This window comes from Zosterops lateralis (genome assembly GCF_965231275.1).
Source record: "Zosterops lateralis genome assembly, chromosome: 1".
Taxonomy (NCBI): Eukaryota; Metazoa; Chordata; class Aves; order Passeriformes; family Zosteropidae; genus Zosterops; species Zosterops lateralis.
The window spans coordinates 59,015,124-59,040,921 of record NC_139762.1 but is presented as its reverse complement, the minus strand read 5'-3'; the positions used below and the strand labels follow the sequence as shown (position 1 = coordinate 59,040,921).

Genomic DNA, 25,798 nt, shown 5'->3' with positions numbered 1-25,798 from the left:
TCTTAGCAGGGGCTTTTAAAAGTTACTCAGATTTTATGGCTAGTAGAGCCCAACTAGAGAGAGAAAGGCTCTTTGAACTGCATCTGGCTGGGTAGTAGTGCATCAAGGACAAAACTTCACATTGAATGTAATTAAGATTCATATATCTTAAAAGTTATTTAATCAAAGTGTTGACAGAGGCAAAATTAAAAGTGTAATCAGAGCTTGTGTTTTATTCTGTGCTTGGAACTTTGTCTAGCATGATGTCTCTAAAATACATTGATATTTATTGTGGGGGGGAAAAAAAACCAAACTAAAAACTAAACCAAATTAAAAACAAAACAATTTTTTTTAAAAAATACACCTAAATGGACCAGTCTTCTCAAAATCTGGTTATAATTTCACTTTTCATATTCTGTTTAGAGCTCAAAACCTTTCAAAATGCATTTAGTAACCTTTGACTGTTTTTTGCATTTCACAGCTGGGCCTTTCTGAAACAATTATGTAAATAAAAAAATCTATGATGTAATTCTTTCATATTATGCCACTTGATCTTGTCTTCAGAGTCAAGCAAGATCCAAAAGAATCAGTACTAATGAGCATCTTTATGTGCCCTTTGAAATCTGTGCCTAGTTACCGAACTTGAAGGAACAATTAATAGGAACACTATATGTTATTTTTAGAGGATATTTTACTGTTTAATAAACAAAACCAATTGAGGTTTGCTTGGGAAATTTTTCTATTTTTCTCTAGACCTGCCAGTGTGAAAAGACTCAGGCTAGCTCAAAATTCATGTATTTTAATTAATTCATTACTATTTTAGCCCCTGTGAACTTCGGTGAGGAACCACCTAATATGACTACATAGATTTTACTTGTTTGAGGATTACTCTTTCACTTCATAAGATTTGAGGCTTATAGTAAAATTCCATGGGTATTAGACTTGCAGTGGGATTGCACTTGAACCAAGGCTTCTGGGTATGAGTTCTCAAAACTTGAATTGTTTAGGCAGGGATTTTTTAAGAATATAAAAAAATCTTTTAACTGGGTGTTTTATATTGAAGGTTGCCACTCGAGGAGAGGCTCACTTAGAACTAAATGCTTTTAGGAGGAAGCATGACTGTGCCTTGGTGATATCTGGGGACTCACTTGAGGTAAAAAATTGGTTTCTGTCAAATTATTTATATGTTTATGGTCAGAAAATAATGTATCAGCATCTTCATGCTCTTTTTTCAAGTATTTGCCCAAACTTTTAATTAGTCCTTAGAGATACTGTTGCTTATCACTGAGTGTAAATTAGATGATATGTGTTGTAGATGTGCAAATGTTACTGGGTCTCTAGTCTTCTGTACAATAACAGAATGGAATTTGTATTCAGCATGCTTTAGTAGTGTCTATTCTCTTAACCTCAAAGCATGTTGGTGCTCAAACTGATGTTCTCTTTGATTTTAAAAATAATAAAGCCACAGTCAGGAGAATCTGGCTGTCTTTTTTTCCTCCCAGTTGGGTATTGTACATGGAAAACTTCATTTTAAAAAGTCTTTATACTGTGTTTTTCTGTTGGACTACATGTAGTAATATTTAATTGTAAATTAATCCAAGTGCCTTTTTTTCCCTCAGGTTTGTTTGAAGTATTATGAGCATGAATTTGTAGAGCTGGCTTGTCAGTGTCCTGCTGTAGTGTGCTGCCGATGTTCTCCCACGCAGAAAGCGCACATTGTGAAACTGTTACAGCACCACACCGGGAAACGCACGTGTGCAATAGGTAACTCTTGGCACAATAATCCTCCTAGTAAAATCTGTAATAAATGTAATCAGCAGGTGGCACCATGGAGAAATAGCTGAAACAGAACCAGAGAGACTTCTTTACTAACCTTTACCAACAGCCAGGTGTTGTGTAGTTGTGGCACAAAATGCCATTCCTTGAGAAAGGTGTGGTTATCTTCTCTATTCTGCAAGAAAGTCTTGATTACTGTAGTAATTAATCATAAGTCATAGATTAATTGTAAGAATTTAAAGGTATGTAAGAGATTTCTCAAATACTATAAGGCCAGGAGAATAAAACCTCTGAAGAACTGAATATTGCAGTGACATTTTCCAGGTGATGGAGGAAATGATGTCAGCATGATCCAAGCAGCAGACTGTGGAATTGGAATTGAAGGCAAGGTAATGTTAACCATTTCATTATGAAATGTATGTCACATAGCAGCCTAGTAGAATGTGATTAGAAGCTTTATTCTTAAACAACAGTGAATGGATAATTTCTAATTAAAGGATTCTGCAAGATGATAAGAATGCTTAGTCTTTAGTATTTTTGCTTGTATGTCTTCTGCTTTATTTTTTAAAAAGCGGAAAAAACTATAGTTATTTCTGTGTAACATTTACCTGGAAGAAGCAGGAGAAACAATTAAACTTACTTGTTACACTTAGAATATATCTTAGAATATGCGCAACAAAATTGTCATGTCTCACTGCAGGGTTGACTTTCAAAGACGGAATAAACTTATCCTTCAAAATTTATTATTGCTTAGAATTTTGAAACTTCATACACATCTTTTACACTGGGATTCATATGAAATGTTTTTCTTTTGTTCTAGGAGGGAAAGCAAGCTTCTCTAGCAGCTGACTTTTCTATTACACAGTTTAAACACATAGGTAGGCTGCTGATGGTACATGGTCGAAACAGTTACAAAAGATCAGCAGCACTTGGTCAATTTGTCATGCACCGAGGCCTTATTATTTCAACTATGCAGGTATTTAAAACTTTTCTTTTTTTTGGAATAATTAAAATATCTATGTCTGTCTTTGAAATGTCACCAAATCTTAATTAACCAGTATTGTTATTTTTTCTATATTGTACTGCTTTGTATATAGAATTATATTAAATAATTAATTATCTGCTTTTTGTAGGCTGTATTTTCATCAGTCTTCTACTTTGCATCTGTTCCCTTGTACCAAGGATTCCTAATGGTAGGGTAAGTCAAAGCAACAGTTACAATATCTGGTAATCAATACAGCAAACTAACTGGTTAAGTAACACTGTGGGCTTGGTGTCATCCATGTTTTCCATGCATTTATCATGGGTACACTACCAAAACCTGGGATGAGTGTACCAAGAAAAGCCATGCTAGGTTCGATATGCTGGATATGCAGTGTATGAGGAGGGAAGTCTCATTTATCAGTTCTCTGAAGAGAGGGATCTGCAAAGCCCTAGAAGAAGATACCAAAGAACCTGTGCACATAAAGGATGAAAACAATAAAGAAAATCTCTCCAGATCCACCCAGCTTCAGCTGTCACACAGATTAATGTATAAACCTCAGTGAGAATTACATGGTTTTATGTTGAAAATGGAGATGGAGCTGCTATGAAATTTCCTCTGAGAGTGCACTATCCAAGTTTGCCACATAGCTTTCCATTCATGTGAATATGAGCAGCATTAGGAGCACCTAGGTCATATTGCAGCAGCTGGTTTACTAATATGGTTCCTCAAATTTTACCACTGAGAGCTGTGCATATGTGTTTGTCCCTGTTCTCTGTCCCTACTGACCTAAGAGCTTCTTTTTATTCTCCTTGTAAATAATAACAACTTAAATCAACAGTAACTTAAATCTTAGTCAAACCATGGTCAAATTACACCAGATTTTGCAGAGGCAAACAGTAGACCTCTCTCTATGACATGTTTGCAGAAGTTGTGCTAAGTTCCAGGGAACCACATGTGAAAGTGTGTATCTAGCATGTGTACAATAAAACCCAAAGCCACTTAACAGAGCTGTTAAGATTCTTCTTCATCCACCTACCTTCTCCAGGTTGTCCAGAATATAGTGCTCTTTTTTTTTTCTGTCAGTTTTCATGCATCCATCTGTAGATAAATTTAAATGTCAGGTCTTTGGACTGTTTGTCCAAAGTACAAGCGCACAGAGGGTATGGTAGCAGGTGACAGGGTTGGGTAATAGAAGAAAGAAATGTGTTTATTGGTTTTGAGTGTATAAGACCTCTGTAACTTCTCACAACTGACAGCTCCCAAAACCACAAGAGCAGGTTGCATGTGAAAGCTGTATTGGTAAGCTGCCTAAGTACTGAGAAAAAGAACCAGTTTAATTTTGCTTCCATAAAAAGAATAATTCAACTCAGTAGATCACTTTAAAATTATACCATACGGAAGTGTTAATGTGTGTTTTTTTCCTTTCTTGTAGGTATGCAACAATATATACTATGTTTCCAGTTTTCTCTCTAGTACTGGATCAAGATGTGAAACCAGAAATGGCATTGCTATATCCAGAACTTTATAAGGATCTCACAAAGGTATGAATGTCCTCAGTCCTCAGCTACAAACAAGTGCTGAAATCTTCAGTGTGCAAAACTGGGAATTTGTGTAATCATTTTCTTAAGGAATTCCAAGCAAGACAGATTACACAACTATTGCCACCTTCTGTACTATTAAAATAATACACAGTACCAAAAAATTCAGTCATTTTTATTAATATATTTCTCCAGTCACCAGTGGTTGTACTGAAATAATTCAAACCTGAAGGTATGTTGATAAAGCAGCACTGACTCTGCCTCCAAAATTTCTGATGTGGAGTTATTTATGTTTACATTTTCACAACTTATTTTTCCTTTTTAACTGTTAGATTAATTTATAGATTTAATTTTTCCTAACATGCAGATATTGTTGCTGATGTCTCCAAAAACTGTCTTCTCTTAAATAACAGATATTTATAACTGATATATCTGAACTCGGTCAACCACAGATACTGCTTTCTTTTTGTTTGCATGTACTTGCAAGCAATCAGAGTTTATAATTTTGTTATTCACAAGAGTGAAATAAATCCCAAGATTCTGTTTTAATAAGTTTTTTGAAAAGTGCTTCTTCTTCAGCCTTAGCTGTCAGCTAGGAAAGTCATGATCCAAGGCAGAAGCAGATGTGGGTTTTTTTTAGGGATAGTAAATTCTTCAAAGGTGTTTTTAAAAGTTCAGACACAGACTCTATTAAAGAATGTCCAAAGTTTACTGAGTCTTAGCTGTTACCTAAGTTAGGCTTGTATTAATTTTTTCCTGTGTTGGAGATCTTGGTTATCTCTCTGCTTGAGAATCTTTGAAGTTTTTAAGATTTCAGTCCATGATCAAACCCAAAAAAGTGTGTCCTTCACGTGCTAAACAGAGTCATAAGTGTGCCTGTGGAAAGCAATTCACAGAACCTGGAACTTGCTACAGTAATGAAGAAGTGCTGACTCTTGCCTTTCTAGATTAATCATTTCTTTTGTGGCAAAAAATGGCTGCTTTGTTTGACACTTTATCCTTTAAAATGTGTATCCTTTGAACTCTTCAGTTCTAATATATTTCATCAATACCCTCACAGAATGCAAGGGTCATATCACATGTACAGCATTTATTCTTTGATTTGTGTGTGTGTTTCAGTCTGTACCATTCAAAATCAAAAGATTTAAAATTTATTTGGTAATAGTTACTTGCTGAAAATTTGCCGTAGTAATAAATTTATTATATGAAAGCAAATGGGCAGTTTATCCAACATTCAGAAGTTACTAGTAAAGAACTGCAGATTTGCTTAAGGTTTTGGTCAGTAGATGCACAATGCTGTAGTTGTTTTGAAGACTACATTTTACAAATAAAAAATAAACTAATTTTACTCCATTTATCATTCTGAAAAACAGACAGAGCATTGCAAGCTGAAGTATCTCTTCTGTTTAAGGCTTTAACTTCTTACTCCCAAATTTAGACTTTGTGTGATTTCTATACAATCTTTTAATGAAGAATCATTAAAACAAGTAGAAGCTTTGTAGCCTTTATCACTTCAAATACTGCTTATTTCACTTGTAAAATGTTTCTCTAGCAATGAACTATTAAAAATATATGAGCTGAGTAGATTTATTTTTTTAAAGTTGTGTTTAACTGTCCTCTCACATGTTTCCCTTAGGGAAGATCTTTGTCATTTAAGACTTTCCTCATCTGGGTTTTAATCAGTATTTACCAAGGTAGGAGAGAGTCCTAATTTTGCTGAACTGGGAAATTTTTGTCTGCTATTAGCAATATTGTTTTTCAGCTGCAGGTTGAATTCCCAAAGCTTAACATTTCATCAGCAGTTATATATATTGCTTTCTGTTTATCTCGTAAATCGATATTCCTGTAGTGTTCCAGGCCTATTCAAAACACAGTGTGATTGGTATTTTTATTGGTGCATGTCGCCTAAAAAAGGACATGTTTTTAATTAAATGCTAATCCAGAAAAATTTTAATGAGTGCTTATCACATTGCATGTATTTACACAGTAGTTTTCTTTCACTGAATGACAGAAGTACTGTTGAAGAAATCTGAATTATGTAATCAGTTAAAAGTAATTACACTTTCAACAATATCTCATTTATTTGCAGCACTTGACAAAATGAGGTTAATTAACAGTTCATCAGATATATTGCACTAAAAGGTGTTTAATTTTCTAATAGTTTTATTTCTGTGTGGATTTACTTTGGTTGGCTTATTTCACATGTACAAAGTACAGTAAATATCCTTCCTTTAGAAAGATCAATGTTATAAACAAATGCTGGACAAATTTTCCTAATGAGCAATCAAATGTTCAGTGTGCAGTTGTGAAAACTGGTACAGTGAAATTTTAGTGCAGAGTGTATTGCCAACTTTGTGCCCCTCTCCACCCTACCAGGTGGTATTCTGATGTACGGAGCCCTGCTGCTTTTTGAATCTGAATTTGTACATGTCGTTGCCATTTCCTTCACTGCCCTGATCTTGACTGAGCTCTTGATGGTTGCACTGACCATACGAACATGGCACTGGTTAATGGTGGTGGCTGAATTCCTCAGTCTTGGCTGCTATGTGGCCTCTCTTGCATTTCTAAATGAATACTTTGGTGAGTAAAAGTATTTTAGCAAAGATCTGTTTTGTATTTTTAATAATGTTTTTCTCTTCTCTTTTTTTCAATTAAGAATGGGTGATGTTTTGAAATGCAGTTTCCTTTATAAGATATATAATTGAGTCCAAATTAGGCCTAATTAATGTTGGATTAAAGTATTCTCTTACCTTTTTCTCCTAGAATTCAACAATCTTTATGCTGTTAGTATGGTTTATCTAGATGATAAACTTCACTCAAACCACTCATACCTTTCCATCCTTGGTCTGATATTGACAGTCCAAATTGCATACCTTAAATTGCTTTGAGATTAGCACTATTGAAAGTAGATACAATTTGTAAGAAATCAGGATCTTTACTAAATCAGTGCATTATTTTGTACACCAGACCAAGTGGACCTTGTTAGATCTAATTCATGAGGCTAAAATTGCTGAAGTGTTGTTAGGGAGTGATGCAACAGCCTCATAGGAAAGATATCTTTATATATGAACCATTGCTTTATAATTATAGTAAGCTTTTATTAAGCTTGCTTTAAGTTTTGCTATGCCATACTGTGTCTTAAGGTTCTGATTGTTTATGTTCACAAGATGAAAGAACACATTTTAACTGCAAACCTTAGCAGTCAAGAATCCGAACATCAAAATAATACCTATTTCTTCTTGGATCAACTTATTCTTTACTAAAAATAAAGTATCTTGGTGTCATTTTGCAAATGTAACTTACAGAAATATATATAACAGCTTTAATCACACCTCACATGCAGCAGAATCCAGCTCCTTCTTCTCTGCCTTTTAGGATCTGATGAGTGCAGAGTTGCCCTTCTTCACCTGTCCTTTCACACAGCAGAATTAAGTGTTACATGGCAGTTTCTAGAAGTCTTACAATTCTGCCTTCACTCTCTCAGTTCCCAGGTGTTCAATGCTAGGGTAGTGTGAGCATTATATAATTATTTATTTAATCAGTAAATGCTTCACTGCCTGTCCCAGGTATTCTTTTACTTCCCAGATTTCTCAGGAGTCAAATTTTAGTGAAGAAACAACCCTGCTCGGCTTGGTAACTGTATTGTACATTATTTCAGGTTTTTCAGGACACCTTTTTTTTTTTTTTTTTTCTGACACTGATGCATAGAGACATTCTAGAGATTATTGGGTGGATTTTTGAATCTCCACAGTCAGATTACAAATTAAAGGAACAAACAAGAACAGATATAGGTACTTGCACTTGAGTCCAGACTTCCAGGAACTTCATAAAACAGCTTGCAGCTTCACCTTTGAAAGTCTGTAGTATTGGTGACAGCCAGTCCTTCCATCCTTTCTGGTGTTGTTCTGTGAAAAACACTTTTAGATGATGTTCACAAAGGTGTAAAAACCACAGGAACTTTGTTTCTTGCAAGCTTTTCTGTAAAGGGGAGTGTTTTCCTCTCTGTGCTCATGTATTTACTGGGCAACCCCAAGCTTAACTGGCTGCATGGCTTCTCACAACCCAGGGACTTAACTTTTTGTATTTGAGAGTACTGAAAAGGCTTGCAGTTTCATGAGATTTTGTAAAGGTGTATTTTACTGTGCATTATTCACCAGTTAATCTGAGAAAATGCCTTTCTCTTAGTCTCACTTCTGCTTAATGCTTTATTCTTATTTAATCTGTCCCATTGTAACTGGTGGGAGAGAGCTTTTTTGTGTATGTGACGTAGCATAAACCTAAATGATGGTTTGCAGTTCAAAAAATAGAACAACTTTCGTGGATCAGGAAAAATGGTTTAGATGAATAGTGCTTGACTTCACTGGCAAATACTTACTTCAGTGATGTTGCTTATAAGGATCATCTCCTTCCAGAGAAATTATATGATGACATGGCACTCAAATTAGAAAGGGAAAAATATTTGATACTGCTCTACAGCTCTGACTCATGAAAGTAAATTAGTTTTTATGTTTCTGAGTTAATTGCACACAGTGGCCTTTTTAGGCTGTCTGTGATAGGTTACATGGGCTTTCAGTATGTCTAAGCAGGCTTAGGCTAAAACTGCATAACAAGTTTAGACATTGAAATTTAATATGCAAAATATTTTTAATGAGCAGAGTTGGAACAGTAAAGCATTTCTTTATTTCATTTTCAAAAGTGAATTTTCATTCACATGATCAAGTTGTTTATACAGTAAATTATACCTTGAAGTGAAATGTAAGAGAAGTGCCAATCTATTCACAGTCTTAAAACATTACCAAATATAAAATCTCAATGTTTTTAAAGTGGTTTTATTTAATTGCTGCTTAAAATAATCTGATTGACACGCGAAATGCAATACTAATCCAGTTAATGCTACTAACATCTTTTTCATTTCCTCTTTGTGTAGCTAACCTGTTTGGGTTTGTTTGTTTGTTGGCTTGATTTTTTGTTGTTGTTTTTTTTGCATAACTTTTGTATTTTCTGTAAATCTATCCTCTTTCATTTTCCCTCTTTGTGAAACAGGTATAGGCAGAGTGTCTTTTGGAGCTTTCTTAGGTAGGTGAAGTTTAACTTTTCTTGAAGCTTTGGGTTGGCTTTTTGTTCTTTGATCTTTAAAGATTCACTCAAGAGTAGCAAATTTCTTAAATATATGCATTTGTAAATAATGAGAAAAATTTAAAAAAAAAAAAAATTCTTGGGATTCCCTGAGTTCTGGGATCTTTCCATGATAATTAAGTATGACATAATTATCACAAATAGGATCAAAAATTCATTAGCAAGCAGAATGTGTCAGCATTGTTGTTAACTTTTTTGTCATAAACAACGAGCTTTTCCATGTGGCTTATATTAATATCACTACATTGTTTTCCCTTGAAATTTTTGGGCTCTAATTTAATCTCCATGATTTTATGAATCATTCAGCATAGATGTGTAAGAAAAATAATCAATACAGAAAAGATCCAAAGAGCAATATTTCTGGTTGGGAACCTGTAGTGGGTAAAAATCATTCTTAGTTGCAGAAAGATAAGCTGAATTAACTTTTTGTTATGAGGGAGTTGTGTTTTTAAACTGAGATTCTATTTCCCCTAAAAATTATTTCAGCTGCAAAACAGTGTGAAGGCCATAAAGGAACCCTGAAGTTCCTGTCTAAAAAAAAATAATTGGCAAAAGCAAAAGGCTGAGGTTAACTTTCTGTTGCTTTATTGCCCTTTCATATTTTTTAATTGGACAATAGCATGAGCAAACAATTAAGAGACTTTTATTGACTTTGCACTGTGGAAGTTCCAGTTTCCCTGTTACTGACTCCCATCACTGATTTTCTGTTTTTGTTTCTGCAGATGTTGCCTTTATCACAACTGTGACCTTCCTGTGGAAAGTGTCAGCAATCACTGTTGTAAGCTGTCTTCCACTTTACATTCTCAAGTACTTGAAGCGCAAGTTCTCTCCTCCAAGTTACTCCAAGCTTACCTCGTAAAAGTGATTCTATTCCTATGGGTTTTCACTCACACCAGTCTGCAGATTGCATATTCACTGTGCTTTAGTGTCTATGGATTCATGTTGGACTAAAGAAACTTAAAAAAAAAATCAAAATTCAAAAGGGATAGCGTGAATAGAGCACAAAAAGGGGAGGAAACATCTGACAGATACAATAACACAGAAGTACACTAACAACTATCAGAGATAAACTAAATTCTCTTTGTGTTGATTTTCTTTTTTTTTTTCTTTCAGTTGTTATGGTTATAAAATAAAACCAACTTACCTTTGATTTGACAATGCTTCTGAATGGTTTCATTGCTACTGTAAAGGACCTTTTGCCACTGTAAAGGATTTTTTCCAACTATGTTTATCTTCTTCAAGTTAAATTGAAAGTTTTGTTATTTATTACATAAATTTCTGGTTTTAATTATTGTATAGCTTCCTAATTCAAGCCCTTTCTTTTAATGTTATCTATGGAAAAGTTCATTCATCCATACTTACTCTAACAAACCTAATACCTGTAAATGCCCGTGTCTATATTAGCAGCTATTATTCCTCATCAGACATTGATTAATATGCACTATTTGAATTATGTACTGATGTCTGCATAGCACAGTATTATTTTAGGAGCTGTTGTCCTATTCTGTACTCTCCATTTCTGGCACCAGTAAATTACAGATGTGTGATGTTGACAGCAGTTCTTTAAATGCACATTACAGTCAGGTTGCACAAAAGCTGTTTAAAAATTAAATTATAAATTCTGTACATAATTCCACAGCACCTATTGATCTGTACAGATATCAAAATATGGCTGCTCAGTAAATATGTTTTAAAATTCTTATTCATTTTGTATTTGTAAAACTGCAAATAGTGTCAAAGTACATTTCTATATATGAGAAGTCCAGTAAACCTTGTATTAGCTAATATGTTTAAATTGCCTTGTAATCTGTTTACTTAGGTTACTCAGGTAAAAGAAAATAAGAGGAACACATGAACATCATGGTAGGAAAATCTATCATCTTCCAAGTTGTAAATGTTATGTTTTTATAACTTAGCTTGGGTGCAAACTTGTAAAAAAAAAATCAAAACGTTTTTGCTTGTAAGCTGTCAGAGTTGAGTATCTTGGCTGAGTTATGACACTTTATAGCAGCTGAAGATTTATTCCAGAAACTCAAATACTCTGATGCAATCTGAAGGGTCCAAATCTTGCACACTGTACTGGCAAGTAGGATATATTAATTTTCCATTGTGATATAACTTTGCTTTCTCACGAAGTACATATAATGAATTTGGCATAGTCTGTTAATCATTGGAAAGGAACAACATAACTATTCATGCTTTCTTTATTAAATATTTATGTGTGTGTTTTTAAAACCCACGTAATATGGATGTCATTTTTATGTTTGACTGTATGTCTTTACCACATAATTCCTTGTTTAGTCTCTTTTCCCTTATGCCATTATTACTTTGGATGAGGAATATTTAATTGATTTTTATAACTACTTCCTGGGAGAGCAGAAGAAACGGCTGCAGAGCTATTTGGATTCCACCCCACTCCATTAATTTTTGTTTTCAAAGTTTTTCTAACTAGCTATTTATCTGCTTTTTTTAATTTTCATTCCTCATTATAAAAGCAATAAAGCCTGATTTCTACCAAATATTAGTGGTACATGTATTAAATAAACTACTGAGCTAGAGTTTCCTTTAATTACCTGACATCACAGACTAGTTTGCCCTGTCCCTCTGTGAACTCGCTTCTGTAAATCACCACAAGATGTCACTGTTCTTGCATATTAGCAGGAGCCTTTCTGCATTCAGTGTGGTTTTGCCAAGATGCTCCTGATTTACATTTTTAGTTTAGTTCTGTGGTATTTCTGTCACTGATTGCTTTAGGTTTTTTTTATTTTCTCCAGTAAGGGATGATTACTTTCAAACAATTAAGAAGTCACCAGTGTGCAGTTCTTCCAAAATGTTGGTGGCATTTTCTTCAGACCTTTTTGTCTTACACATGGTGGGCTCACAACCATATGTGAAGATCCAGGAGATAAGCAAAAGCTCAGAGTTGGTCGTCTTTCATCCATACATCACATCTGTGAAATTATGCAGAAAATGAGAAAAAAACACCCAGAAATTAAACTAACAGCATGAAAGTGATAGTGTTACTGCAATACATCTGTATGGGACACAATTGTACCCATGGGTAAAGAACTGCTCAGTTAGAACTTAAGTGTAGGTATATTAATTCTCAGCATTAAAACTCTTAAGGTTAGGGTGATGGCAAATGTACGGGTTCTGTACACAGCTATAAGCCTTTCAAAAGTGGAATCAGTTCTCTAAAGTGCCTGCTTCCTTAATATTTCCAATATACAGCAAAGGTCCAGATTCAGCTCACACTTTGTTTTAATGATTGTGGAAGCCTGACTCAAGTCACTTTCTTTGCTTTTGAGGTTCAGCTTACAGAAACAGATTTGGGCCTTGGCTCTGCAAGTTACACCCAGAAGGACCTTAGATTTACTTGGTATTAAATAAATGCTTACTTTTGTGAGCTCCTATGTCAGATATGTATTTCTGAAATGGTAATCATGTCTCTCTGAAAACATATTTGGAAAGCAACTTCAGAACTGGGACAGAATGGAGGAGCAAGGTGTGACCAGGAAATACATCTTCACCAAAGTTACTGACATAACAATACATGGACCATGTTTAATAAGCACATGAGCTGAACACCTAGATTTCCAGTGTCGTTTGATGGAAGGACAGAGGGGAAGGAGAGATCTTGCACAAAGTGAAAGTACTGATAATTATACTGGGTTTTTCTGATGCTATTCCAAAATTATGTGTTCATGTAACTGCTGGAAAACATTTTACCACATAAGATATTGGTTTGCAAATGGAAGATAAATCAAATCCTTGCAGACTTAACATTAAATTTTAGCACTCGTCCATGAATGTGTTTACACCAATGTTTTTATGTTCAAACTGAGCTTGCTGACTCATGAAATCAGAATTCAGCTGTGTAGTATCTCCTGTTTTCTTCCTAAGCCTTCAAAGTAGTTGTCAAAAAATGTGCTATTGCTTTTATATATACACTGGAAGTGTTTGTTAGCTTGATGAGGAGCTTCCACTTGAGCAAGCCTGTATTACAAATGTCCTACCCTCCATCTGCAAGAGTGCGAGCTGAAACTTCTTCAGTCTCCATTTAAAACATGTCTGAAAGAGTGAGCTCTGTAGCTGGGAAGGGAACCTTTTTGGACTGGACAGCATTTGTGTAGATATTTAAGCAAGAATTTTGATAGCCACTTATGTAGTTAAACAGCTGAGGATCAGCTTCTGTAGATGAAGAGGAGGTTATTTCCCTACAGATTGCTCTTACAGGGTTCACTGGAGGTTCCTTCATCACTGGAGGCTGGGGTTGTTTGAGCCTGATCCACCCGGGGTTGCATTTTAACCTCAGGAGTGCTGGTGAACGAGGCCTGGCTCACTGTGCAAAGGACAGTATGGACTTTCTCAGAGGCTTTGGAGATGGGCTGTTAACAGAGACACCCCATTGTGACCCCTTTCCTGCTTCTGCAGAGCTGTGTATTCCTGGGTTTTATATTGGCAAAATAATATGAAAGAGGTTTGCATCTGTTTTACACTTGCATCCCTTCACATGCCCAGAGCTATTAAGGTGGCTCCAACAACTTCTGCAGGGCAAAGGAATTTATTGCAGAGTATGTGGGCTCTGGATGGACAGGTCTCCTTAAAAAATGACAGCCACCAAAGATTGGGCTGTCCTGCTCTTGCCACTGATACAGAAACTGTTCTTGTAGGTCCTGCTTACACTGACATCCATTTCAATTTTACCTTCCATGGAGTTTCTCCTTATTTTTGCTGTCCAGAAAGGAAAAAAATTGGGTCAGCAGTCTCTTATAATACTTAATTGAATAACCATTCTGTATCTAGGCTGTTATTATTATAACTCAATTGAAACTTGAAGGCAATCAAAAAAGCCCTTCGATATGTTAGCCCCCCGTAGGGAAGAAAATCAGTACAAGTGAACAAAGACAACACGGATCGAACATTATATGTAAATAAACAGGAGGCACAATGTCTTTAACACTATGTTAAAAAGCGTAGGAATTTCTTTCGTAAACAAAACACACTTAAAGCAAGATACTTCCCAACAAGTATTAACTACCCAACAGATGCCCTCAGCAGGGTTCACAGCTGTTATTGCAAGTGGGAATTTGCTCAGCCAATTGCCAACAAAATCCACCTTAAATAGGCAATTGCACTGAAAGACCTATTCACTACTTCATCGACCAAAACCATAGTTTTGATCAAAATATTTTACAGCAGAGGTGGTGAAAACTGGATGCCATGAACAGAATAATGAGAGCATGCTCTGCAGTGGAATTGACAAATTCTGTTTTATTCTTCCATCCCTGACCAGGTTTTAGCAGAGCTGCAGCTGAGTTTCTCCTGGTTGTAGTCTCCTCCTGTCCTCTAGCATGCTTTCAATGTGAGATGGTAATCAGCAATATTAAACTTCTAAATTGCTCAAAAAAAGCAGGCTTGAGTAATTTTGCTTTTGGAATTTAGCCTTTATGCATTACTGAGCTAAGAAAAGATCATCATCTGCTCTGAGGAGATACTGTGTACTATAGCTGTGATGCATGATAAGCATTTATGTGCCTGGCTTTGTTCTTCTGGCAGTAAACTACCTTTATTTCCTCTGCTTTTGACAAAACTGCTAAGAATAAAAAGAGCTTTGGTTATAATGATCATGTAACTTTAACCAAGCAGTACACAAAATAGACTATTGTAATTCTTATTTGTAGAGCTGCTTTCCATTGTCTTTCTATAATATACACATCTAGTTTTTTTTCCATGGGCCCTCTGTGTTTTGCTCTAAGTTCTAAGCATGCATTTGATTTTGCAGAGTAAACACACATTGTGTGGAAGCAAATTATAGATAACTACTTCAAAAGTCTGTTGAAAATTAATTCCTGGCTGGAAGGCTGGGGGTTGTTAATGGATGAGCAGACCTGTAAGGGGTAAGTGTATGTGCACGTGTTTTGTATTTATTGCAATTATCTATTGCCTATTTGAAGGAGAGATCTGGGAATTCTCAGTCAAGATGCTCCCCTGGGGAAAAGCTCTCTGCATGTGCTCAGTAGAGGAAGATGAGCTGTTTTTTCCCCTGTGTGTAACTGCTGGTTGCTGCCTCCTCTTGCCATTGAATTCCAAATTCATCTGCAGGAACACAGCTACAATAGGCACTTCCTCCCACAGTTTCTGCTTCTCAGAGTACCTTCTCCCTTTGTCAGGGTACTGACTCTTCCCTGACAGTCATTTGAATATGTCTGTTGGTTATCTCAATCTCAGCTGAATGGGGTTTATCCCAGCTGTAGAAGGTCATTTTCCATGTGAGTGTCATGAGCAGGACAGGTGACACAAATGTGGTCTAGTACATACTCACACTTACCCAAATGCGACTAAAGCAATTCTAGACAATCTGTGATTGAAAATAAATAAATAAAACAAATCTGAGCACATACAATTTTACAAAATGCTAGGAAGGAGGTGAAGGGAAACAAAAGTTAATGGCTTTGAAACTTTTACCCTCTGGCTATAGTGGTTTTGCCTTGCTTATAGTTGCCTTTCAATTTCTTGCATAATCTTCTTCACGTGAGAAAATAGTAAAATATTTCATGTTACTAAATTATTAATTAGATTTTTTTTTAAGTATCCTAGCTGGAGGCCTTCACCTTACCTTCCTACCTGTGCATGACTGGTTTTAATTCTGGTAGGTCTCTTTACATAATTTTTGGTGTTACAATACATGGAAGGCTTGAAAGTTTAAAGCAACATATGAGGATATCCATACATTTGCTCGGAAATTGGATGTTATAGTGAAGGATGCCAAGATTAAATACTTAAGAATCTTGAAGTGTTTTTATTTACAATTATTGTATGATTCTATATATAAGAGGTGAAAGGAAGAAATCTGCTGCTCACTTGGATTTTAGATGTCCTTAACTTGTGCAGACTTCAGAGAAAAAAAAACAAACAAGAAACCCACATGGCAAATCTTATTTAAAAAAAAAAATAATTTTAAGAACGTAAGCCTTTTAAGATGACTGTGAGACTCACACCTGAATGTCTGGAACTACTGAGAGAAACCATGTTTTTAACAACCCGTCTTGGGAACACCTGCCTGAAAAACAACTCAAGACAGTCAAAATGCCATGCATTTTTGCTTAGCTCAGGTATCAGTCTGGCCCTGCTTACATTAGAAGAGATTTGATTTCTCCTTATCCAGGAATGACCAGGATGGGCTGTCACACTGGACTTGTATTGTCGTGTTACCCTGATAAGGGCAACCACAGCGAGGTCCCTCTGTGCTTTGTTCCAGCTGTGCCCACTGGAATGTTGGGACACGGGTGGAAGAAGTCTCCAGCCTGAGCAGTTCTCCAGTTGTTGAAACAATTGACTTCTGTGTAAACTGGTTTGTAGTGCTGGAAGGGAGGCAGGGAGGAGAAAAATAAGCTCTCTTTGTATAACCCGAAGCAGATTTGGAGGGAGTGGGAAAAAGCCAAGCTGCAAGTCACATAACCGTGCTGCCAGCTTGCCATCTGTCCAAAAGCAATTACTTGGAGATGGCAGGTGAGGAGGAAAAACAAGGTTATAGCTCAGCTGTAACGTAGACCCAGCCACAGTCACTGATCTGGTATGTGGCAGCATAGGAGTCTTTCTTCTTGACATGCAGGTAACTCACTCTGCCAGTTCAGACATATCATCACTGTGAGTGATGGAGTTCACTGCTGGAGAAGCAGGGAAAGGCTTCTTACAGCAAAGCCTGCCCTAGAGGCAGCCACTTCAGGGCATGGCAGCAGAGATGTCCAATAGTGCAGAACTTCAGATGTTCTGGTCAGACACTGGAAATGCCTTTGGAGGCAGAAGACTGGGGAAGAAAATGGGGGAAACTTCATTTTGCCTGAGGCCCAACAAAAACAAACTCTTACCCCTCCACCCTGTGCTACATTGGATAGTGCAATGGAACATCCAGACTGTGCCATGCTGCAGGATCTATGCAGTCCTCTGCAGCTTCCACCTCCCAGCCCCTGGAGAAAAATCCAAAGGCTGCTTGCAACTGTCGTGCAGGAGCCCTGAGCCAAGCCCGTGGGGTTGTGTGTCTGGCCTTGTGCCCCCCAGTGCTCGGTGTGCAGGCACAGCCAGCCCCTGAGCACTGCGTGCTGCTGTGACCTGTGCTCATAGCAAGTGCCTTGGCGTCACCCTGGGGGCATCAGGAGATCTCCCTCAGTCTTCCTGCAAACCATCTTGTTTTTGTTTTGATCATTTGATTGGCCATGTCTTTGCCCTAGCTATTCATCAGCACCTTCCATTCCTGCTTGTGGTGTTCTCTGAGTAACCTGGGTGTCTGGGGCCTCTTTGAAATTGCAGCCTGCTGATCTTGTAGCTGTTGACTCAAGCACAGTCACATCTGCATGTGGGTCAGGGTTGGTGACTACAGTCAAGACTTCGTTTATTTGTGTTGTATTTATTTTTAAAGATGGGACACAAATTCCATGAGAGAGACTCATTTGGTGATCATGTGAAGAGAATGACCAGGCAGCTGCTTGTGGCTGAGCTGCTTTCAGGCAAGCTGAATTCAGTATATGCCAGTATTTACTGGCAGTAAGGGAGAAATTTTAGAAGGAAGACACCAGATAGAGCCCTCCAGCAACTCAAGGAAAACATGAAAAACAAAGGCTTCTCTATAGTCTTTCTTGTTACCTGCCAGTCCTGTTTGAGTTGCAGACATCTCACAGCATTCTACTTTGTGTCCCTCCTTTTTTGATTCGACACTTTTCCCAGGCATAAAAATGTGGGAACTTTATCTTTTCCTAAGAGAAAGAAAAAATGAGAGCTGCTTGCAAGTCTGAAATACAGCAGTTTAACAGCTTCATATTACACAAATTTTAATGAGAGTATCAAAAGCTGAGGCGGAAACTAAGAACTTGAGACATGAGGCGAGTCAAGGGGGGAACCTAATAATTTCTACTGTTTTGCCCATGCAACAATTTCTAGTCCCAGTCTATTCCACCAGAAGTGACTGGTGATTTTAAATGATACTATTTTTAAGATGTTTGTTTTTTAAGTAGGAGCCTGGTTTCCCAAAGAATGCTAAATATTCAATGTACAGGCCTTCAGTCTCTTGATTAATCTTTGGGCAACCAAAATTATCAGCTGGAAGGGAATAAACCATAGTGCAAGAGCAACAAATAGATAATTGGTTTTGGTATCACATTATGGAGCCAAATAGGATGCTGGAGATAATGATACAGGTTGTTCAAAGGCAGAGAAAGACCTTTATTGTCATTAAGACACCAACAAGGGAAGATGTTTTGCCACCACTGAGAATGCATGGAAGAGAAAATATGACAATTAATAGAAAGTGAGATGATAGGGCTAGGATTAGTCTGTAAGGAGAAAGGTCCCAGGATGTCCCGATATGACTTGGGAGGAAAGAAATGTTAACCTTTTCCTTAGAAGGAGGCAGAATTTTCATCAAGGTGGTAAATCTGCTAATTTAAAGTCTCTGACATGTGGGGGCTTGACAGAGTCACTTCACATGGCATGAAGGAAGGACTTCTTCGCTTTTAACCAGAGACTGATCATCTCCTTATTTAAGGCACATCACCTTAGGGACTGCTTCACCTGGATTTGAAATTTTTTACACTCAAATAAAGTTTGAATTTTTGCTATATTTAGACATGGTCACTATAGGAGTTATCTGGTTAACTTTGGTGTAATTCCGTACCCATCGCTCAATTTTCTTCTCATCCTCCAAATTACTGTGATCTTACACAAATACGTGCACTTCTGAGCATAGGAAATGCACCTGCAGGGGCTTCTGCCCTGCTCCCAGCTCTGCCTTGGGGCTGCGGCTGGGTACAGTTTGAGCAGGTGCCCTGTGCTCTGCCCCTTCCCTTGCCCCAGGAGTTCCCCTGCCATCAGCTCTTTGTTGTAGCTCCGTTGTTATTCCCGTCCGTGGATAACACAGCCAGCGCTGTCAGGAGTGATCCGTGTGGAACTTAAGCGATGGGACTGAAGCTGCTTAGCACAGTTAAGTTATGACTGAAATAGCTGTAAACTCGTTCCAGGGAGCCGGCGGTGGGGAGAGAACAAATGAACAAACTCTCCATGCCCAACCCAGTTTCACAGCCACCAGCCCCTTTCACCCAGTGGGAAGCAGCACCTGCATCGTTTCCCTTGCCCTTCAGCGTCCGCGCTTTCCAAAGGTGGGCTCAGTTCCAGTTTGAATGATTGATACGTTTAAGTAGATAAGACTCAACACAAATAAACACTTGGGGGTTTGCTTTACTAGTTTATTTCCAAGGGGAAGTTTCTTGTGAAAGCTGGTGTTTTTATATAAGCCAGAAGAGGGCGGTGCAAGCCAACAAATAAGTAAAACTCCACGTTCATGATCATCACAACCACGGCAAAAAAGTCCTTTCAAGGTACACGGTGCTCGTTTTCTAAAACTGTTTCCACAGTATGGGGGGGAAAAAAGATCTCCTGAACGGTTCAGTCTTAAATTTTTCAGATGAGACAAAAAATCAGTGTTATGGAAAGCGTTTCATTCCAGTTCAGTCAGTCAAACACCATCACTGCAAGTGCTGCCACTGAGGATGCAGGCTCAGTGACAGGCTAATTTATTTACCAGTGTGGATGTTGAAAGGTGAGGGGGTTTCTGCCAGCAGTCCATCCAGGCTAGCTTCAAACCAAAGTCTTGGGTATTCAGAGCCCTCACCCTCTGGGGCTAAGTTTGTGTTTTCTATTGAACTTTTAATCAAATGAAGGGAGGAGGAAAAGCCCTTAAAAGGAAACTCCCGCACAAAGTGTTTGCTGTGATGATTTTTGGATGGTGGAGGCAGCTGGGTCAGGACAGACTTTGTGTCAGGGCCCTCATTAACCACTTTTTGCCAGATTTGCTGACCACTACTGCCAAGCATCAGAAGCAACATGATCCAGTGCTCCCAGCAGGACAGGGTGTTTCATCTCAGCAAGACACTCCCCTCCTCACCACTCACGAATCAACGAACTCCACAGGGCTGCTCTGCAGACCCAGCGCTGTGGTGTGGTCTCTGAACCAGCATTCTGGCAGCCCTTCCCCTGCCTTCTCCTGCACCACTCCAGACCTTCACAACAAGGCTCCTGAAGGACTCTCATCACTAAAATGTGAGCCCATGCTATGGCCCTTCCCCAGTTATCCCAAAGGAATCTCTTACTACCCTGCCTTTACTCTCCTCTGATCTGCCCTAAGTACTGTTCATCCAAGCCAGTCTCAGGATATAAGAAGTCTTGCACTGGGCTTTGTACCCAGGCAGTGGTGACCCTTCAAATGCCTCTGACAGACAAAGTTTTTCCCTTTGATCACCAAGTCACCAGCTAGCCATGAACTCTGAAGAAAGGGGAAACTCCTTCATGTGTATGTGCCCATGCATGCCCAGTTTCTGAGGTCTCAGTCTGCCTTATCCTGTGGGTCACTCTGTACCAAGAACTGGCCTTCAAGAACACTCCCAGGTCTGTGTACTGCTGGAGCTCTGCAGTCCAGCGACCAAGGAAGGAGCTTTCTCTGGGGAGGAGGAGAGGCTACGGTGAGTGGGAAAGGCCTTTCTTTGTCCTGCTAGAAGTTGCTGGCCGCTTCTGTGAAATTGGGTCTGCATCCACCTATTGGAGTGCAGCCAGCAAAACTTGGAGCCAAATCCCAGACTTCCAGACTTGACAGCTTTGACTCATGTAACTTGAGAAACACCACGAGAATTGCATTGTGGCACTGCTCTTGTGGACTGCTCAGGGCATCTGTGCTGGGCAGCAAGCAGGCAGCAGCCCTTGAGCAGTAAACACAAGTCTTTCACCTCAAAGACTCACTTCTGGTGACAGAATCTTCAGCTGAAGTCCCAAAGGCAATTTCTGTGAAACAATACCATGAAACTATTTTCAGCCCCAGTTTTTAGTCTGTCTTTGCACACCTGCCTTCTCCAGAATCAGCCTGGTGGATAGATCCAGCTCTGAGATGTTGTTCTGCCATTGCTCTGCCTCATGGCTTAACAAAGGCATTCCTGTCTGCACAGCTCTGTCCATGCAGTTCTCTTTTGCACCACACACACATCTGTGGGCAGCCTCCTTTTCCTACACCACAGTTAAGAGGTTTCTTTAATTTCATAGTTTGCTCAGTGTGCTTAAAAAGCAATCTGAAAATAAATTTAATTGGACTCCTGGAAGGAAGTTAATAATGAAAGTCTTGGAAGCAAAGGAGAAGAGATTAATTTGTAACATCTTCATGGTTTTCTATAACTGTTCCAGGCTTGCATTTGATGCATCTGCATTAACTTGATGTGGAAGAGTCTGTTGATGAGACCTGAGGCACAGTGCAGACACAGAGCCTGGTGTTTAGGGGCTGTGGGTTTTTGTAACACTCGTGGTTTCACTGATGTGCCGGAGCACCGTTCAGAGCAGAAGAATCATGAGGTGCTTTTTGGCATTTCTCTTAGCAACGAGGAGAAGGATTCTCTGGCTTTGTAGAGGGGAGTGTCTCATATTTGGACTGCTGGAGCTGTGTTCATCCTGAAAAACTTTTCCATGGCTTTTGGAAGGTCCTGCTCTACAGTGCATGCCAAGCAACTGCAATGACTTAACACATTTAGTTTTCAGAGACTCAGCGGAGGGATCTTAGAAGTTTACCTCTGCTAATGTTTGCAAATGCCTTGTTCTAGCTGCTAGTGAATTTGCACTCTCACATACAACAACAGATGCAAAAGAAGAGATGGGGTTCTTCCTGGGACTTTCTGGTTCTGCATACTCATTTAGAAATCAATTTAATGCATTTTAATTGCCTATTTTTCTCCTTGGTTTTCTCTTTACAACTACACACCAGCAAAAAATAATAAGGTAGAGTCTAGCCAGGCAGACTGCTAATGAGGAGGCTTCACTCAAGAAGATTTTAATTTTCAGCATTTGCTCTTCAAGATAGCTACTTCAGCATGCAGGGATGTCACAAACCAGGAATGCTTCTAAGGGAACAAAGGCTTTGGGCTTGTATAGCATTTCAGTACACAAACTACCAAACCTATCCTTGACCAAACTACAGGAGTCTGGCAATCCCTTTCAGGTTGCTGGCCTCCTCAGTCAAATCACTCCAGTAAAGAAAACTCTAATTGTGCATGGAGTGAGGTGTGAAAAGAATGAGAGAGACAAAATTCAAGCTGTGAAAATGGTATATGTTGAAAGCCCAATCTCTTGCCAGCTTTTCAAGATCCCTCTGGCAAAGAGAAGCTTCTGTCTCTGCCAACCTGATTGAAGTGCTTCTCAGAAATTCCCGATCCATGGGGCATTTCTGTGAGAAACCAGAATTAGCCGAAGTCTGTGGTATCCCTGGACAGCCAGAGCAGGCACAATAGCACAAAATCATGCTGGGTGTTGGGATCAAAGTCAGCCTGCCACAAAGGTGCCCCTGATTCCACAGCTAGTGCAGCTCAGCCGTGACCTTGGCACCACTAAATGCTGTATCTGAACCTTGCCATTGCTGCTGAAGTAGTACCTTGCAACTGGAGAAATCTGTGTCACCAACCCCATTATAACCCTTCATGTTGAATAGCACACAGCTCCTATCATTTCATCTTTTAGGTTGAAAGGCTCCAAGTTTCATCCCTGTCCAAGACCCCTGTCTTTGGAAAGGCTGGGTTGCTCAAAGTTTGGTGAAAATAATAGCAGAGGATATTTCTTTACACCATTGGACTGTGATTCATTACCTACTTTACATCAAATGTAAAGGATGCTCCTCAATAGGGCACAGCCACAAGTGAGAGAATAAAACCTTGGCACCACATTTCATCACTTGGAAAATATTTCATTTCTCCCTCAATACCTCTCATCCCCTGAGTTATCCTATCATGCTGCAAGTACAGGGGAGAAGGGGAGCAGGGACTGGTGTATGCAAGCATCTGGCACAAGGGGCCACAGTCAAAATTGCTGCTAGAGTAATCCAAATCCTATTCATAAAGTTTGTGAAGGTGAGCCCAGAAAAGTTTAAAGCAATGATTTTGTGTTTGCTGGAGTTTAACAAGGTTACTGACTCTGCCTCAGAAAATGAGGTCAGTAAAATGTATACAAGTATTGGAGTATCAATATTAGGAGGATAAACTTGGGTTAGGGAAGAGAGAAGTGCAATAAATAGCACCGTGCACCAGAAGAGAGCTTACAGGCAGATCTCCTGGGGCTCGGAGCTGGGACTTGTTCTGTTTAAGAGTTTTGTACAAATGAGCCCGAGGCTGGCGCGATGTGCCGCGTGTCCAGATGCAGATGACATCATGATAGAAGGGGAGGCTGCTGATAAATTTCAGGAACGCACTAGACTATAGGAGGATTTGGAGACACTGGGGGGAACAGGCTAATACAAAGTAATTCAATATTACACAATGGAAGGTTATTCATTTAGGGAGAACCAATAGCACATTTAAATGCAGGTTTAATGAACTAGAGCAGGAGGAAACTAATGAAGGCAAAGACTGCTGGTGCTGAGAAGCAGTAGGAATAGCAGCAGTCTGACAAGCAAATAATAGTGCAGCTGAGATATTGGAAAAGAGGGCTCATGCTGCAGCCAAGGAATCCAGGGCTTCACATCGGGTCATTCATTCCATGTGGCAGTGAGGGTGCTCCCAGCAGTGAACTCAAAGTACGAAAGAGGCTGGTCCCAGTTACTGAGAGGAAGGCTACAAAGGGCACTTCACTGCTGGCCCTGTTCTGTGCACAGGGACATGGAGCCTTGGATCTAAAAGGAGATTCTTCCATGTGCATGGAAGTGAAGGTGGCTGAGTACATGTTTGGGCTCACAGGGCATTTGAGTGTGACCACAGCTCAAGACAATGCTGCCTTAGGAGTAAATCAGCTCAGCCTAGATCTCCTCTGCCTGTGGGGGGAGATGCACTTGGGACCAAGTACTGGCAGAGGGTAGATAATCAGAAGGACTTACAGGACCCTGTCACTAAATGCAGAATTTCCAGGGGATGTAGAGCTTATGGGCTAGGCAAATGTGCCTTCTGCACTGGAAGGGCATGTGCAGCCTTTCCTGACTCCTGACCATCCAGACTCAGACACTGGCCCCTGGACTGCTCAGTGAAACAAACAACACTTCTGCACATACAGATAGCCCTGGTTTTGTGTCCATCTTCCTGGGTCACTGCTTCCATGAAGCCTCTTGCAGCAATCCTGTTCCTTCAGATGAAACAAAGACATCTGGGGGAAAAAATGTTTTGCACTACCTGAAAATGAAGGTGTGATCCTGTGCCTCGAAGGATGGATGAGGTGAAAGCCGCCATCCCCACAGTGTGCAGGAACTGATCCCTACCACAGGTCCCAGTCTGCCACAGACATCGTAAATCTGACGTTTCCCTTCCCAAGGAGAAGGGTCTGCTCTGCTGCCAGCTTGAGTCCCTGTGTACCCAATGAGCCTTTCCCTCATTAAGTACTTTTGAATGAGGCAAAAAATGTGTTACCACCGCCTGTACCAGCAACTGGGGAATTCTGAAACTTTAAGTATTTCCAGAACTAAAATACGATGCCTGGTACAAAACCTTGTCACTGTTTCTGTGCAAGTCTGGCAATACTGCACAAGTACAAATACAGAGTTAGACATGCTCTTATTTTTTAACCACCCTGCACTGCACATTCCATCAGCAGGGTCCAGGAAGAAATGCAGAGCATCAGTATTTTCATTGTTGATGGTTGTTTTGCCATTGAAGAGAGTTCCTGAATCGCCACAGTGAGACCCCAGGGTCACGCAACAGACGGAATTCAGCCAACTGCTGGCGCCCACCTCAGCTGGGACAGCTGCAGGGAGGATGCTGCACATCAACCCCAGCCAGCAGCAAGGGTTCTGCCCTGTACCTGCCCACAACCTGGGTTTGTGCAAGGGGCAAACTCAAAAGAGAACAAAGGGGCACTGATGCAGCATATATCATTATGAAATTATTTCTCTGAACTAATGTCTCAGTTTAATTCAGTCACGGCTTTCTGTATATAGGTCTGGTGTGGCTGTCTGATGTCTATCTGGATTTTAAAAAGTCGGTGTCTGAACAGATGACTGTAGCTCAGTCAAACTCAAAGGTTTAAGGTCCTTTGCCTGCAGTCACTGGCTGCATTCCTAAACTGTCGTTTAAAAAGAGTCCACTAAATCAAAAGCCAGGTAAATCAACAGAGCACTCAACGTCGTAATGAGACCGGTTATAAGGTAAATTACAACATTATTCAAGCACACAAAATTCCTCCTCTGGCATTTGTCCTGCTAAGTGCAATGCACCTTAAAAGTGGTGAAATGATTTCTGGCAGGCTGTGAAAGAGGCTGTGTCAGGGGGATGGGAGGCTGAGCCCAGCCTCTGCCTTTGCACCAGCTTCCACCTCTGGGCAGCAGCTGGCCACTGCTCAGGTGTGCTCCCTGCCTTGTTTGAAAGGTTTATGGATGGGTTTTCAAAAC

General features: G+C 39.4%; 1 protein-coding gene across 4 annotated transcripts in view; it reads left to right on the top strand.

The window, feature by feature from the left end:
- Positions 1 to 11,947, top strand: part of ATP9B (ATPase phospholipid transporting 9B (putative)) — a 151,029-nt gene extending 139,082 nt beyond the window's left edge. For 2 of the 4 annotated variants that reach the window (XM_083856756.1, XM_083856758.1), the window contains exons 21-30: positions 1,043 to 1,132; positions 1,599 to 1,743; positions 2,080 to 2,144; positions 2,576 to 2,731; positions 2,889 to 2,953; positions 4,173 to 4,281; positions 5,915 to 5,972; positions 6,655 to 6,858; positions 9,322 to 9,354; positions 10,137 to 11,946. In XM_083856756.1, coding sequence (XP_083712882.1) covers positions 1,043 to 1,132; positions 1,599 to 1,743; positions 2,080 to 2,144; positions 2,576 to 2,731; positions 2,889 to 2,953; positions 4,173 to 4,281; positions 5,915 to 5,972; positions 6,655 to 6,858; positions 9,322 to 9,354; positions 10,137 to 10,273 — 1,062 coding nt within the window. In that variant the 3' untranslated portion in view covers positions 10,274 to 11,946. Of the gene's footprint in view, positions 1 to 1,042; positions 1,133 to 1,598; positions 1,744 to 2,079; positions 2,145 to 2,575; positions 2,732 to 2,888; positions 2,954 to 4,172; positions 4,282 to 5,914; positions 5,973 to 6,654; positions 6,859 to 9,321; positions 9,355 to 10,136 lie in introns of all 4 variants that reach the window. The other 2 variants (XM_083856759.1, XM_083856757.1) reach the window with 2 other exon arrangements.
- Positions 11,948 to 25,798: the final 13,851 nt, after the last annotated feature.